At 42.6% G+C, this 15,035-nt stretch overlaps 1 protein-coding gene across 1 annotated transcript in view; it reads left to right on the forward strand.

Moving 5' to 3' along the window:
• The window catches only part of GRID2 (glutamate ionotropic receptor delta type subunit 2), a 1,015,350-nt gene that overhangs the window by 990,334 nt on the left and 9,981 nt on the right, over positions 1-15,035 (forward strand). Inside the window, exon 13 of the mRNA XM_058193169.1 lies at positions 5,277-5,517. Within this exon, the coding sequence (XP_058049152.1) occupies positions 5,277-5,517 (241 nt within the window). The remainder of the gene's footprint in view (positions 1-5,276; positions 5,518-15,035) is intronic.

The raw sequence follows: 15,035 nt of genomic DNA on the forward strand, positions 1-15,035 counted from the left end.
AAGGGCAAATGTGATCTAACTTTTGGCCTCATTAGACAAACTAGTCACTTTGATGCTACTGTAATTTGCCTTGATATATAATTTCCGAAGGATTTAATCTTTTTTTTTTTTCACATCTCTGCTTCCACTGCCTCATTACAAAATCTGTATCTCTCACTAGTCAAAATTTCTGATAGCTGGAGAGGAATCATTCCTATCTGCAATATTCCAACTGGTGTGATACAGTTAGGAAGAAATTTCAGTCTCAAAAGTGGTACAAACATCAAACAAGATCTGAATGTCAAGAATACCAGACGTAAACCCAGCAGTGTTTAGTGAGGAATCTTTAGTGAGGAATTAGAGAGAGATTTTTTCCATTGCTGGATAAATTAAATAAACAGTTTAGTGCAGGGGTCTTGGTAACTTTAAGCCTGGAGGATTTCAACTCCCAGAATTTCCCAGCTGGGAAATTCTGGGAGTTGAAGTCCACCAGACTTAAAGTTGCCAAGGTTGAAGACCCCTGGTTTAGTGCATGCATCTTGTCATTAAAATGACAGGCATTGTTGCCATAACTCTTGACTTCTGGAATACAGATGCAACAGTATTGAACAAAAGTGCCAAACAAAAGAGCTAAGTAAAATTGCCCTTTCTGACCATTTGTGTGAGTGTCACTGTGTTTTGTTCTGATTTACCGAGAAATTCATCGAGGAGACCTTGGAAAAGGTGGCTGAACTTCAGAGGTGGATTTCACATAATTTTACCACCAGTTCAGCACGCACCGAAAATGTGCACATGCCGCCTTCTGCACGTGCGCGTGACTTTCCGTGCATGCGTTTTGCTCGTGTGCACGGCTTGCACACATGTGCACAACTTAGAAAATGTGGCTAAATAGGATGGCATAGTGCCGGGGTGGCCGGAGGTCGCCACTACCGGTTCGCTCGAACCAGTCCAAACTGGCTGAATACCGGTTCGCTCGAACCGGTCCAAACTAGCTGAATACCACCATTGCTGAACTTCAATTTTAAAGGAAATGAGTTGTCTTGGTTCATTGTATTCAGATTTAGAATAGAATATAATTTTTTATTGGCCAAGTGCGATTGGACACACAAGGAATTTGTCTTTTCAGACCTATAGTATCTACACAATAGAATCTTAACTAGTAACCCATCAAAGTAACCCATCAAGCTAGGCTTGGATGGAGGAAGTGCAGTTTTTTTAGTCCTGTTAGATTACCCAGAAGCCCTTGAGCTATGAGAATCCTATGGAGCACCAAAGTCTTGGGATTTGCAGGCATTGTAAAACGTCAGTTCTATTCCTACTCTGGAGGCATTTCCACTCAATAAGAGATGGCAGATAAGTGGTTGAGTCCTTTGCGACTCCTCTCCAATGTTACTTAATAATTACATGAAGCCGCTGGATAGGACAATTCGTGATTTGGAGCGAAGTATCATCAATACTCAATTGATATCCAGTTAGATAGAATCACTCTGTGCCGGGCAGGAGATGCAGGAGGTGTCCCGATATAGCCTTGATCCAGAGGCTATAAAAGATTGAATGGGAACAAAGCAGGAGAAAATTATTGTTCATCCAGAAGCCATTTAGTCTGTCTTGGGGCTCCTACTTTGATTCTTGGTGGGGTTGACATTTGAAGAAATTCTGCAGTATGGTGGCGCAGTGGTTAAGTGCGGTATTGAAGGCTAACTCTGCCCACAGCCAGGAGTTCGATTCTGACGGGGGTCAAGGTTGACTCAGCCTTCTATCCTTCTGAGATTGGTAAAATGAGGACCCAGATTAATGGGGGCAATATGCAAATAATGCCGACATTGTAAACATTCCAGAGAGTGCTGTAAAGCACTATGGGGGGTATATAAACCTAAATGCTATGCTATGGAATTTCATGGGTGGATATGGCTTCTATTCCACTGGCAAATGAAAACAGTAGCATGAGGAGCTTTTGCCCAGCTTCATACAGTCCACAAGCCCTTCTTAGAACTTGGGATCCAGGCAACTATCATTCACATCCTATTAGGCCCATGAAGTAAGTCAGGTCAGGAAGCTGACTCCACAGGTCTGACCGAAAGCATGTTTTATTGAGCAAGGCAAAAATAACACAACTTTGAAAGTCTGAATTTTCCCCTTTCCCTCTTATGCTACAGAGAATTAGGGAGGAGTCATCCCGAACCTCTTCCTCACACTTGTAGCTGTTGCCCGGCTTAACAAATGCTTTTGTTTATGTAACCATCTGCCTCCGCTTAGCTTCCCCAACATCATCTCTGTGGCTCTCTACATGTCCTCATTATTTTGACATTGACATTGACAAGAAACTCTATATGGGGCTTCCCTTAAAGACCATCTAAAAACTGCAGTTGCTACAAAATGCAGCAGCCCATATGCTGGCAAGCGAGAGTCATTTTAGCTTCGTTAGAGTCACACTGTGAAAGGTACATTGGTTGCCAATAGGCTTTTTTTGTATGCAGTCCATACTGGTTTTAATCTATATAGCTTTTTAATAACAAAGACATAAATTACCATACCACCTGTCTGATAAGATCATCTTGCTCAGAGTCCCTGGGAATTTAGTGGCAAATAAATTTAATAAATTATCATCCCAGGGTGGAGGTGGAAAAATGCTTTGACTTTAGGAGGCTGAGAATCCACTTATCCTTTTCAAAAAGGCTGCTCTCATAAAATCTGAATAATTCCTGTGCTGTTGACATTCTGCTGTTTTTCGACATTCTGAAAGCTGCTATAAGTACATATATGTGTAAGATAATATTTGCTTGCTGTTTAGAACAAGTGAGTGTTGGCTAAAGCAAAGACTTTAAACGGAAGTACGTTAAAGTGCATTGCAGTTCAATTGATTTAAATACGACACATTTAAAGCAGGTGCTTAAAATCAATAGAATACAAAGCATGCCTTTGTTCGGGCTTATTGCAACAGCAGCTGTCTACATTTCTGATGCTGTGATGCTAATGAGAGCACATGACACGGCTCAAGGAAATGCATTTATCTTGTACCCCAGAACATTGCCTAGTATTCAGTGGTGGGATTCAAATAATTTAACAACCGGTTCTCTGCCCTAATGATTTCTTCCAACCAGTTCACCAAACTGCTCAGAAAGTTAACAACCGGTTCTCCCGAAGTGGTGCGAACTGGCTGAATCCCACCACTGGAAGTATTTCTCAACCCTGACAACTTTAAAATGTGTGGACTTCAACTCCCAGAATTCCCCAGCCAGCACCCACATATCTTAAAATTGCCAAGATTGAGAAACATTGAATTAGAGCAGGGGTGTCAAACTCAAGGCTCAGGGGGCCACCCTGGAAACCCGCAGTGTTGTGTCTGCGCCCCTCAAGCCGGGCCCCCTCCCAGAAAGTGACTTGGAAAGTGAGGGGGAAAGGCCATCAGGACTTACCTCGGGAGCACCGGCTTCCCTGGCTCAGCTCCAGGAGCCAGAGGCAGGCCAGGTGGAGGAGATAACGAGGCCTCCGTCCCCTGACTCTTTCCCCCCCAGGCCATGCCTCCAGACCCAGCTGATGGCAATCAGGCCTGGCTGGACCCTAGGTTTCGTAGGCAGGAGAGGCGGGAACAACAGAAGCAGGGGTGGGGCAGGCCTAGGAAGTGCTGAGTCATGGAGCCACATCCCACAGGATATAAAGGCAGCAAGAGCTGCTGTGCCTCTTCGTAGCAGGCAAATCAACTGCTTAACTAAGAGCTGAAATACTGTTTGTTCCTGGGTGACTCATCAGCTCCCCCGAGGTCAAACACAATCCTGATATGGCCCTCAGTGAAATCGAGTTTGACATCCCTGAATTAGTGCAGGCAGGCCTTCTTTCCCACTTGCCATGTAAAATAAAGCAAACTATAAGATCAGATCAGCTGTATCCCTCATGTAGTTGACAAAAACATATATCACTATGCAATCAAACTGGGATGGGCTTTGAAACAAGTGATACAGTGACTTCCTATCTCACTTCTAAAACTTTTTGAGCTGCCTCTGTGTGTGAATACTAAAATGATTTATATCCTCATAAATATATGCGGTAAAGTCACACACGAGCTGTGATGGGACAGTGGTTGGAATTCAGTATTGCAGGCTAACTCTGCCCACAGCCAGGATTTCGATCCTGACCAGCTCAGGTTGACTCAGCTTTCCATCCTTCCAAGATCATTAAAATGAGGACCCAGATTGTTGGGAGCAATATGCTGACATTGTAAATTAAATCCCATTCATTTCAACAGTGCTTGACTGAACCTGGATATGACCCGTAGTATCAGTGTTAAGACTATTTAAGCATTATAAGTTCAACAAAATGTAGGCACTAAATTATTGTGGGCATTTTATAAACTTTATATTTTAATACTTTAAACCTAATTCTCACTTCTATATTTAGAATTAGAATGCTAAGTGGTTTTATACAACTGCTTCTTGAATCATTCCACAGTTTGGACATATGTCTTGCAATTTATAATGTTCATCATGATAGTTATCATTGATGCAGTCATCTCATGATGTCAGTATGTCTACACTTAAGGGGCCTGGATTATAGCTGACGCAACATGGTTGCCGGCATCAGGAATGTTTTCACATGGATGTCCAGGACAATACAGCTGTTTTCACATGGATGTCCAGGACAATACAGCTGGCAGCAGAGGAGGAGGTTGGGAGGAACTTGGGCCAGTTCTGGAGTCTGGGGAAGGCTCTGATGAATGCTCTAGAGCCAGAGCCGTCCAACGTTTCCCAGCCACCAGGGAGGCAGCTGCATTTGGAGGCTGAGATGAGTGAGGAGGAAGAACATTTTGGGCCTGTTCCAGATCTACGTATGCGCAGAGCAGTTAGGAGAGGAGAACAATAGAGGACAAGGAGTCAATTCGGGAAGCAAAGCACACGTGGACCCTGAATGGCCCCTCCCTGGCTGGGGAATAAATAGAAGGAAAGGGGAGTGGTTGTCATAGGAGACAACAGTTCGTATTTCTGGAGATTTTGCTCGTTGTATTTCGTGCATCAAAGACTGCATGCCAGAACTTAATTTGCAGCCTTTTCAGTTGAGAGCTCATGGCCTTGCAATTATCGCAAAGAGCTGATAAGGTCTGTTACTGCAGTTAACTCCTTGAAGGACTCTTGTCTGGACTTTTTGGTGGGTGAATGCAATTAATTCACAAGAGGTAAATAAAGAGGGGTTTTTCATGACCAGGAGTCTATTTCTTGCTTCTGCTAAGGCTGGGTCAAAACAAGAGCTGTATAAATGTTCTATGGCTCTTGAAGACATTCATGACTCTGTGATTTCTTTCCAAGGATTCTAGAACTTCAGCAGAACGGACACATGGACCTACTGAAGCATAAGTGGTGGCCCAAGAATTCCCAGTGTGATCTGCACTCCTCTGTGGACCCCAAATATAAAGGGGGAGCCTTGGACATAAAAAGCTTTGCAGGTGTTTTTTGCATACTGGCAGCTGGGATTGTTCTCTCCTGCTTAATTGCCATGTTGGAAACATGGTGGAATAAAAGAAAAGGCTCCCGGGTTCCTTCAAAAGAGGTATGAGACCCTTCCATTTCATCATAGCACTAGAGGTGAGAAGGAAAATGCATCTTCTGATATGTTTTAATGGCATTTTAATCACCAATTGTGAACCATTTGTCTCTGGGGAAAAAAAACACATCCAGAAAGAAATATTATAATGTCGTACTTATGAAATACTTATCCTAATTAATTTCCGTGGGATTTACTAGCACATGTCTTGTTCACGAGCATTTAGTGAATAATAATTGGCTTTCATATTATTTATATAAAGTATTAGCAATTAAGTATTTTATTACTAATCTGGATAAGATCTATCTTCTACCAACGTACGATGCAGCCTGATCCTACATTCAAAAGGAAATCCTGCTAATTCCGTAGGGCTTACATCTAAGACTGCATCCTTAATTGGCTTAACTGAATTTTATCTTTAGTTGATTAAAGCAGGCTCAAATGTTAATCAGTTTTGACTTCTGGTAAGATTGTACTTCCCTGTTTCGTAAGATGTGAACAAGAAAAGAAGGCCTACAATTGATGGTATATTAAACTGTACATTGTTATATACATTTCCTTACAAATCAGCTACATTTGCAGGTTTTGTGCTCTTTCTTTTTTGATGACCTGCAAGTGATCACCCCAAAGTTAAATTTAATGAGCTGACCAAGTGTTCAAATGGCAGATAATTATTAGAATTGCTTTAAACGGTTGACGCTTCTGTCCATCATTTCTGCAATGTTTGCATGCAAAATTCTGCCTTAAATTGTTCTATAAAATTTTTCAGAGTGTTAAGCATTTTTCAATACTACTCAGGTAAAGTTATGTTCAGATTGGTGGGAACACAGTTCTCTTTAGATTTAATCACTAGATTTCTAATTTTTTGCAAATGTTGATGACTATATGTCTATGAAGATTCTCAGTCATCCAGGTCATGGTTGTCCCAAAGGTGCTTTTTTCCAAGAGGCATCTTTCTTCATAGAAAGTCCAGTTGCTTCTTGAAAAAAGCACATTTGGGGTTTTGATGACTATACAATCTTTTAGTCAGATGCACATTTAAGAAAATTTATCAGTATTGAGCAAAGGATTATGTGCTTAAACAAACCTCCCGCTCTTGGAACAGTAGTTCCCCAATGCCCTTCCTGCAAACAACTTTAAATTTCCTCTGTTTCCAAATAAGATTTTAATGAAGAAGGTTCACTTAAAGCATCTACAGGCAGTCCTCAATTTATGACCCCAACTGAGTCCCAAATTTTTGTTGCTAAGTGAAACATTTGTTAAGTGAGTTTTGCCCCATTTTACAACTTTTGTTGCCAGAGTTGTTAAGTCCGTCACTACAGTTGGTAAATTAGTTGACACGGTTGTTAAGTGAAACTGGTTTCCCCATTGATTTTGCTTGTCAGAAGGTCGCAAAATGGAATCATGTGACCCCGGGACACTGCAACCGTGGTAAATATGAGTCAGTTGCCAAGCATCTGAATTTTTATCATGTGAGCATGGGGATGCTGAAATGGTTTGTAAGTGTGAAAAATGGTCTTAACTCACTTTTTTTCCGTGATGGAATAATCACTAAATGAACTGTTGTAAGTTGAGGACTACTTGTACTATATATAGGAGTATCTAGGCAATTGCTTGAGTTTGTGGGATTTGTTGTATAGTTTTGAAATTAACAATCACCAGTCAAAACTTGCAAGAGAAAACAGTGGTAATTTTATTTAGGTAAAGGGAAAGGTTCCCCTCGCACATACATGCTAGTCATTGCCGACTCTAGGGGGCGGTGCTCATCTCCGTTTCAAAGCCAAAGAGCCAGCGCTGTCCGAAGACGTCTCCGTGGTCATATGGCCGGCATGACTCAACGCCAAAGGCGCACAGAACGCTGTTACCTTCCCACCAAAGGTGGTCCCTATTTTTTCTACTTGCATTTTTATGTGCTTTCGAAACTGCTAGGTTGGCAGAAGCTGGGACAAGTAACAGGAGTTCACCCTGTTATACGGCAGCACTAGGGATTCGAACCGCTGAGCTGCCGACCTTTCGATGGACAAGCTCAACTTCCTAGCCCCTGAGCCACCACATCCCACCTTTAGTAAATTTTATTTACTACTTTGCAAAGAAGGTGCCCCCACGCACACGCAGCTACAGTGGACACACCTTAAATCATCACTATGTTCCTCTTATATTCCCTATTGCCATTACAAATTTATCTCCCACCCCTAATTGGCGTAGTACTAATGCTGTCACAACCTATCCCAAGCACCTAAAGTGAATACATTATCTCCGCCCCGATTACATTTCCCATTACTCTAATTCTATCGCCCCCTGCTCTTATTTACAAATTACCTTTTATGGTCCTAGTTCCTAGGGGTTGTCTCTAAGTAACTTTGAATGGTCACTAAATGAACTGTAATAAGTCAAGGACTGCCTGTATTATGAACCTAATAGTTACTCTAAAGTAGTGGTGGGTTTCAAAATTTTTACTACCGGTTCTGTGGGTTTGGCTTGGTGGGCATGGCATGGCTTGTGGGCATGGCAAGGGAAGGATACTGTAAAATCTCCATTCCCACCCTACTCCAGGGGAAGGTTACTGCAAAATCCCCATTTCCTCCCGATCAGTTGGGACTCGGGAGGCAGAGAATAGATGGGGGCGGGGCCAGTCAAAGGTGGTATTTATCGGTTCTCTGAACTATCAAAATTTCTGCTACCGGTTCTCCAGAAGTGGTCAGAACCTGCTAAAACCCACCTTTGCTCTAAAGTAACTATCATATCACCAAATTCTGGTTAAGACCAGTCTCTAGCATAGCAGAGGCCTTCCTACATACAATTCTCAGGCTTCGGCCTAGCTCATGAGATTAGAAATATATACATTGTAGTTTCTTCAAGCTAGCATGTCTTCTTACAGTTTTGTAAAATCAATAGGCTCAGTTTCCCACAAGTTTAATCCATGGGCTTCATTCCGGTAACTTCTTACCAGCACTTCAAGCAGCAAGTAGTTGTGACTCCTAATCAACACAACTGTCCACTCTTACTTAACTTCATTTTCTTATTGAAGAGCTGCTTCATACATTAAATGTCTGTAAATAGGAAAATAGTGTAGTGACCATGGTTAGCAGACATAGTATTTCTGACAGGCAAGGTTAATAATAATAATAATAACAACAACAACAACAGAGTTGGAAGGGACCTTGGAGATCTTCTAGTCCAACCCCCTGCCCAGGCAGGAAACCCTACTATAACTTTTGTTGCCAGAGTTGTTAAGTCCGTCACTACAGTTGGTAAATTAGTTGACACGGTTGTTAAGTGAAACTGGTTTCCCCATTGATTTTGCTTGTCAGAAGGTCACAAAATGGAATCATGTGACCCCGGGACACTGCAACTGTGGTAAATATGAGTCAGTTGCCAAGCATCTGAATTTTGATCATGTGAGCATGGGGATGCTGAAATGGTTTGTAAGTGTGAAAAATGGTCTTAATTCACTTTTTTTCCATGATGGAATGGTCACTAAATGAACTGTTGTAAGTTGAGGACTACTTGTACTATATATAGGAGTATCTAGGCAATTGTTTGAGTTTGTGGGATTTGTTGTATAGTTTTGAAATTAACAATCACCAGTCAAAACTTGCAAGAGAAAACAGTGGTAATTTTATTTAGGTAAAGGTAAAGGTTCCCCTCGCACATACATGCTAGTCATTGCCGACTCTAGGGGGCGGTGCTCATCTCCGTTTCAAAGCCAAAGAGCCAGCGCTGTCCGAAGACGTCTCCGTGATCATGTGGCCGGCATGACTCAAAGCCAAAGGCGCACGGAACGCTGTTACCTTCCCACCAAAGGTGGTCCCTATTTTTTTCTACTTGCATTTTTTACGTGCTTTCGAAACTGCTAGGTTGGCAGAAGCTGGGACAAGTAATGGGAGTTCACCCTGTTATACGGCAGCACTAGGGATTCAAACCGCTGAGCTGCCAACCTTTCGATTGACAAGCTCAACTTCCTAGCCCCTGAGCCACCGCGTCTCACCTTTAGTAAATTTTATTTACTACTTTGCAAAGAGGGTGCCCCCATGCACACGCAGCTACAGTGGACACACCTTAAATCATCACTATGTTCCTCTTATATTCCCTATTGCCATTACAAATTTATCTCCCACCCCTAATTGGCCTAGTACTAATGCTGTCACAACCTATCCCAAGCACCTAAAGTGAATACATTATCTCCGCCCCGATTACATTTCCCATTACTCTAATTCTATCGCCCCCTGCTCTTATTTACAAATTACCTTTTATGGTCCTAGTTCCTAGGGGTTGTCTCTAAGTAACTTTGAATGGTCACTAAATGAACTGTAATAAGTCAAGGACTGCCTGTATTATGAACCTAATAGTTACTCTAAAGTAGTGGTGGGTTTCAAAATTTTTACTACCGGTTCTGTGGGTTTGGCTTGGTGGGCATGGCATGGCTTGTGGGCATGGCAAGGGAAGGATACTGTAAAATCTCCATTCCCACCCTACTCCAGGGGAAGGTTACTGCAAAATCCCCATTTCCTCCCGATCAGTTGGGACTCGGGAGGCAGAGAATAGATGGGGGCGGGGCCAGTCAAAGGTGGTATTTATCGGTTCTCTGAACTATCAAAATTTCTGCTACCGGTTCTCCAGAAGTGGTCAGAACCTGCTAAAACCCACCTTTGCTCTAAAGTAACTATCATATCACCAAATTCTGGTTAAGACCAGTCTCTAGCATAGCAGAGGCCTTCCTACATACAATTCTCAGGCTTCGGCCTAGCTCATGAGATTAGAAATATATACATTGTAGTTTCTTCAAGCTAGCATGTCTTCTTACAGTTTTGTAAAATCAATAGGCTCAGTTTCCCACAAGTTTAATCCATGTGCTTCATTCTGGTAACTTCTTACCAGCACTTCAAGCAGCAAGTAGTTGTGACTGTAATCAACACAACTGTCCACTCTTACTTAACTTCATTTTCTTATTGAAGAGCTGCTTCATACATTAAATGTCTGTAAATAGGAAAATAGTGTAGTGACCATGGTTAGCAGACATAGTATTTCTGACAGGCAAGGTTAATAATAATAATAATAACAACAACAACAACAGAGTTGGAAGGGACCTTGGAGATCTTCTAGTCCAACCCCCTGCCCAGGCAGGAAACCCTACTATAGCTCTCTGTTGAACCTACATTAGGTGGCAAATCCACATCTACTAAAAGCCCTGCTAAGAGAAGGCTAAATGAGTGATGCAACATGTGTGTAGACCATACACCCAGTATCTCCAGATGTCAACCTCTTTCAAAGACATCCTATATATTTCAATGTAAAACCAAAAGGTTGTTGCAAACATATAGCAATAACATTTAGACTTATATACCAGTAGTGGGTTCCACTTACTTTCGCTACTGGTTTGGAACTGTGAACTCGCTTCGCTCATGCACGGCACTTCTGTACATGCACAGAATCTTCTAAGCATGCGCAGAACATCCATGATGATGTCCGGTCAGGTGGGCAGAGCCTCCCACTGCCACCTCCACTACTGGTTCAGCTGAAACAGGGTGAACTGGTAGAAACCCACCACTGTTATATACCACTTCACAAGGCTTTACAGCCCTCTCTAAGCGGTTTACAGAGTCAGCATATTGTCCCCAGCAATTTGGCTCCTCAATTTATCAGCTTTGGAAGAACAGAAGGCTGAGTCAACCTTGAACCAGTGAGAATCAAACTGCCAAATTGTTGGTAGTCAGCAGTAAGCAGAATTAACCTGAAATAATGCATTCTAATCATTAGGCCACCACGGGTCATATACAGGCAGTCCTTGACTTACTACAGTTCACTTAGTGACCACTCAAAGTTACAATGGCACTGAAAAAAGTGACTTACGACCATTTTTCCACAGTTATGACCTTTGTAGTGCCTCCCCCCATGATCAGTTGATCAAAATCCAGGCAACTGGTCCACACTTAGGATGATTGCTATATTGCTATATATGTATATTTGTCTTCTGAGGTTTTCGTGGGTATTTGTATGTAGGTCTTTGGTTATTCGGGTTTTCTCCCACGTAAAATTGGAAGTGTCTTGGTGACATTTCGACGAAGTCTCTTTTTTTTTTTTTTTTTTTATAATCCAAAAAGTTTTTATTGGTCAAAAAAGGTTTATACAAATACATATCAGGTATGGTAAATTTTCATTTTTCTTATACAAGATAAGAATTTTACTCAAAATTTTAAACACATACAACAGCCATATGGCAAGCAGGTGATACGAAGTAGCTAAGTTTATCAATCTTACATACGCAATAAAGAAGGGTCAAGAATAATCAGAATATCATACAAAGGAGAATAAGGAAAACCAACACAATACCAAATATCATTGTCACTTCCTAGTTTTGGATCTCAGAACTCTGGGTTCAGCCTGACCCAACTCCAGGGCCGCAACAGCGGCAGGCGCCTCCCCATGGTCTATAACCTCCTTCTTCAACTCCTGGGTCATCTAATTCCAGGAGGGCTTTGTGTTCCTCCACGAGGCCGCAGCCTCCGCAATTGTACTAATTTTTTCGTAATGCCCTCCCGGAAAATCATCAATCCTCTGGCATCAGCCATCTGAAGCCTACTCCTTCTGGTACAATTTGCTTGACAAAAGTAATATTTCTTTCTCATTTCACGTACCTGTCTGGGAATCTGCCTCAGAATGGCTATCTCCTGCCCCTATAAGTCAGTGCCCCACTCCTATGTTTTCTAAGAATTTCATCTCTCGCCTCTTCTCACAAATTTGACATGAACCTCTCTAGGAACTGCATGCGTGCGTGCATATTTTGAATTAACTCTATAAGCTCGATCCACATCCCAATTCATAAAGTCAACACCTCTCCCAAGAAATTCTCCCAACAGTTTAGTCACAACATCTCTCAAGTCTTCTTGGTCCACTTCTTCCAGATTTTGAAACCTAAGGAAATAAGACATTTTATCCATCTGTAGTCCAAGCACAGCATTGCCTGTCGCTCCTCTCTTTTCTGCACTGCCCGCATCTCTCCCTCCAGACCTTCCACTTTCTGCTTGTTTTCTGCTGAGACTTGTTGAGTGTCCTTTAAAATCCTTTTGGATAGTCACAATTTCTGCTCTTATTTCATCCAGTTTCTTGTCCATATTAGATAACTTTTCCAAAATTCTCTCCATTTCTCCAGCAGTTGGTCTCTGACCTTTGCCATTTAAAAAATTTTAAAATCCTCAGGCAAGCACAGTATCCTTGTAATTTCCTCCGGATCCACCAGGGGCACTCACAGGAGCAACGAGTCCAGAGTACAGTTAGTCAACCAGGAAGTCAAGGAAGTGATGTCATCAAGATTCTCATAGTGAAGGCGGAAGCTGGACGCCACCATTGTTCCCCAGAGGAGGGGGCCTCAAACCCTCCCTCCTAAATTTCTCCATCACCTCTTCTCTCCAGAGCTCCACAAAACCGGTAATCTTGTTATTTTAAGTTCTCCTCTCTCCAAAGTGATTCGTGCTCCTTCCAGTCGCAGGGAGAGAAACCCCCGCACTCGGAGCACTCCACTCACATTTGCCGATATCTCCTTCCTTCTCCTTCCTCAATTCTTCTCCGTTCCCTGTTCGCCACCAGGCTGCTGCAATTATAAATCCAAAGCCCCGGTGTCACCGGGCACAGCGGCCCAGGCGACGACCAAAATAATGGCCGCGGCCTGAGGCCTCCGAACCCCTCCGAGCCTAGGACGCGCCAGCATCGGTCCCCCCAGTCCTGTATGTCGGCTGGGAGACCCCTGGCGAGCCGTCCGTGCGGCAGGTGTCCTTTTCGGAACACCTGGCCCCTGAGGGCCTCGGAGGCGGCCGGATTCGGACACTGGAGGCAGGAGAGGCACCTCCAGATGTCCGTTGCCGCCGGATACCGGAAGTCGTCTCCCATTTCGACGAAGTCTCATTCGTCATCTGTTCACCAGCCTGAAGATGACGAATGAGACTTCATCGAAACGTCGCCAAGACACTTCCAATTTTACACGGGAGAAAACCCGAATAACCAAAGACCTACATATATATATATATATAACCTTTACCTTTATAGCATGCTTATTGGTGGGAGCTCCCCCTTCAGACCTTAGAACTAAATGTACAGTATGTACAGTAGGCTTCTGAGCACCATGCATGGTCAGAAATTCAGGACAAAGCTTGCATGAACATCCCTTTTCTCTATTCAGGTTGAACTCCCACATCCTTGACTAGAAGTAAGTTTTCACTAGGTTTGCAAAGTTCCAAACCACCCTCTTCCTTTCTAGAGAACGGGGACGTCTTTATAAAATTCATCACCCTCAAAATGTCAACTATAAATTATGGCTTAATTTTCACAGCCCTGAATTGTTTATTTTTAAATTCCTTTTCTGGCCTACTTATAGAGGGATATCTCTGGGTTTTGTTTAAATCATTCTCTTTAGGCAGCCTCACCATTCATCAGAGTAAATGCGAGTCTGCACTTCTAAATCAGAGTACTGACAAAAGAGGAACGTGACTGTATCCGAAAGCCAAGGGATCAATTTATGAGATTACTGTAGAAGAAACTTATACAAACGTTATTCTTGTGATTTACAGCCTTAAGAAATAGGTGGGGTGAGAGGAGGGGGGAACCATTTAGCAACTGCAAATATTAGCAATTTAAAATGTGGGTGAAATCTATATGAAGTAGTATCTTCAAACATCCTATCATAATTTATTTGGCTTGCAACCAAGTGTCTGTGGACATTCTCAGTCATCCAGGTCATGGTTGTCCCAAGGGTGGGTTGTTGTTTTTTTCAAGAGGCAACTGGACTTTCTGGATTTTCTTTGAAGATGTTTTGCTTCTCATCCAAGAAGTCCAGACAGCTCAGGGGTGAAATGTAAAATTTGTTACTACCTCTTCTGTGGAGATGGTTTGGTGGAAGGGGGGGTAATGTGACTGGGGGGGGCGTGGCCAACTTTTTTTTTTTTACTTTTAAAAGCATTTTTTCTACAACCTCTTCCACTGAAGAGGTTGTAAAAAAATGCTTTTAAAAGCCTGTGATGATCAGGCAACTCAGCTGGGATCGCCAGAAGAAAAAAAGCTTTTAAAGAGTTCTAACGATCCCAGCTGAGTTGCCTGATCATCACAGGCTTTTAAAAGCATTTTTTAACAACCTCTTTTGCCGAAGAGCTTGTAGAAAACATGCTTTTAAAAGGTTCTGGTGATCAGGCAACTCAGCTGGGATCGCCAGAGGAGCCTTTTAAAAGCTTTTTTTTTACAACCTCTTTAGCCAAAAAGGTTGTAGAAAAAATGCTTTTAAAGGGTTCTGACGATCCCAGCTGAGCCACACGATCATCAGAGGCTTTTTTTTTTACTTTTAAAAGCATTATTTTGGTTGAAGAAAAAATGCTTTTAAAAGTAAAAACCTTTGATGATCGCATGGCTCAGCTGGGGCGGGGGGCAGGGATTTTTGCTACTTGTTCTCTGAACCACCCGCCGCCATCGCTACCGGATCGGGCGATCCAGTCCAAACCGGGAGCATTTCACCCCTGAGACAGCTGGACAACTGCATTCTT

The sequence above is a fragment of the Ahaetulla prasina genome, chromosome 8 (assembly GCF_028640845.1).
Source record: "Ahaetulla prasina isolate Xishuangbanna chromosome 8, ASM2864084v1, whole genome shotgun sequence".
Taxonomy (NCBI): Eukaryota; Metazoa; Chordata; class Lepidosauria; order Squamata; family Colubridae; genus Ahaetulla; species Ahaetulla prasina.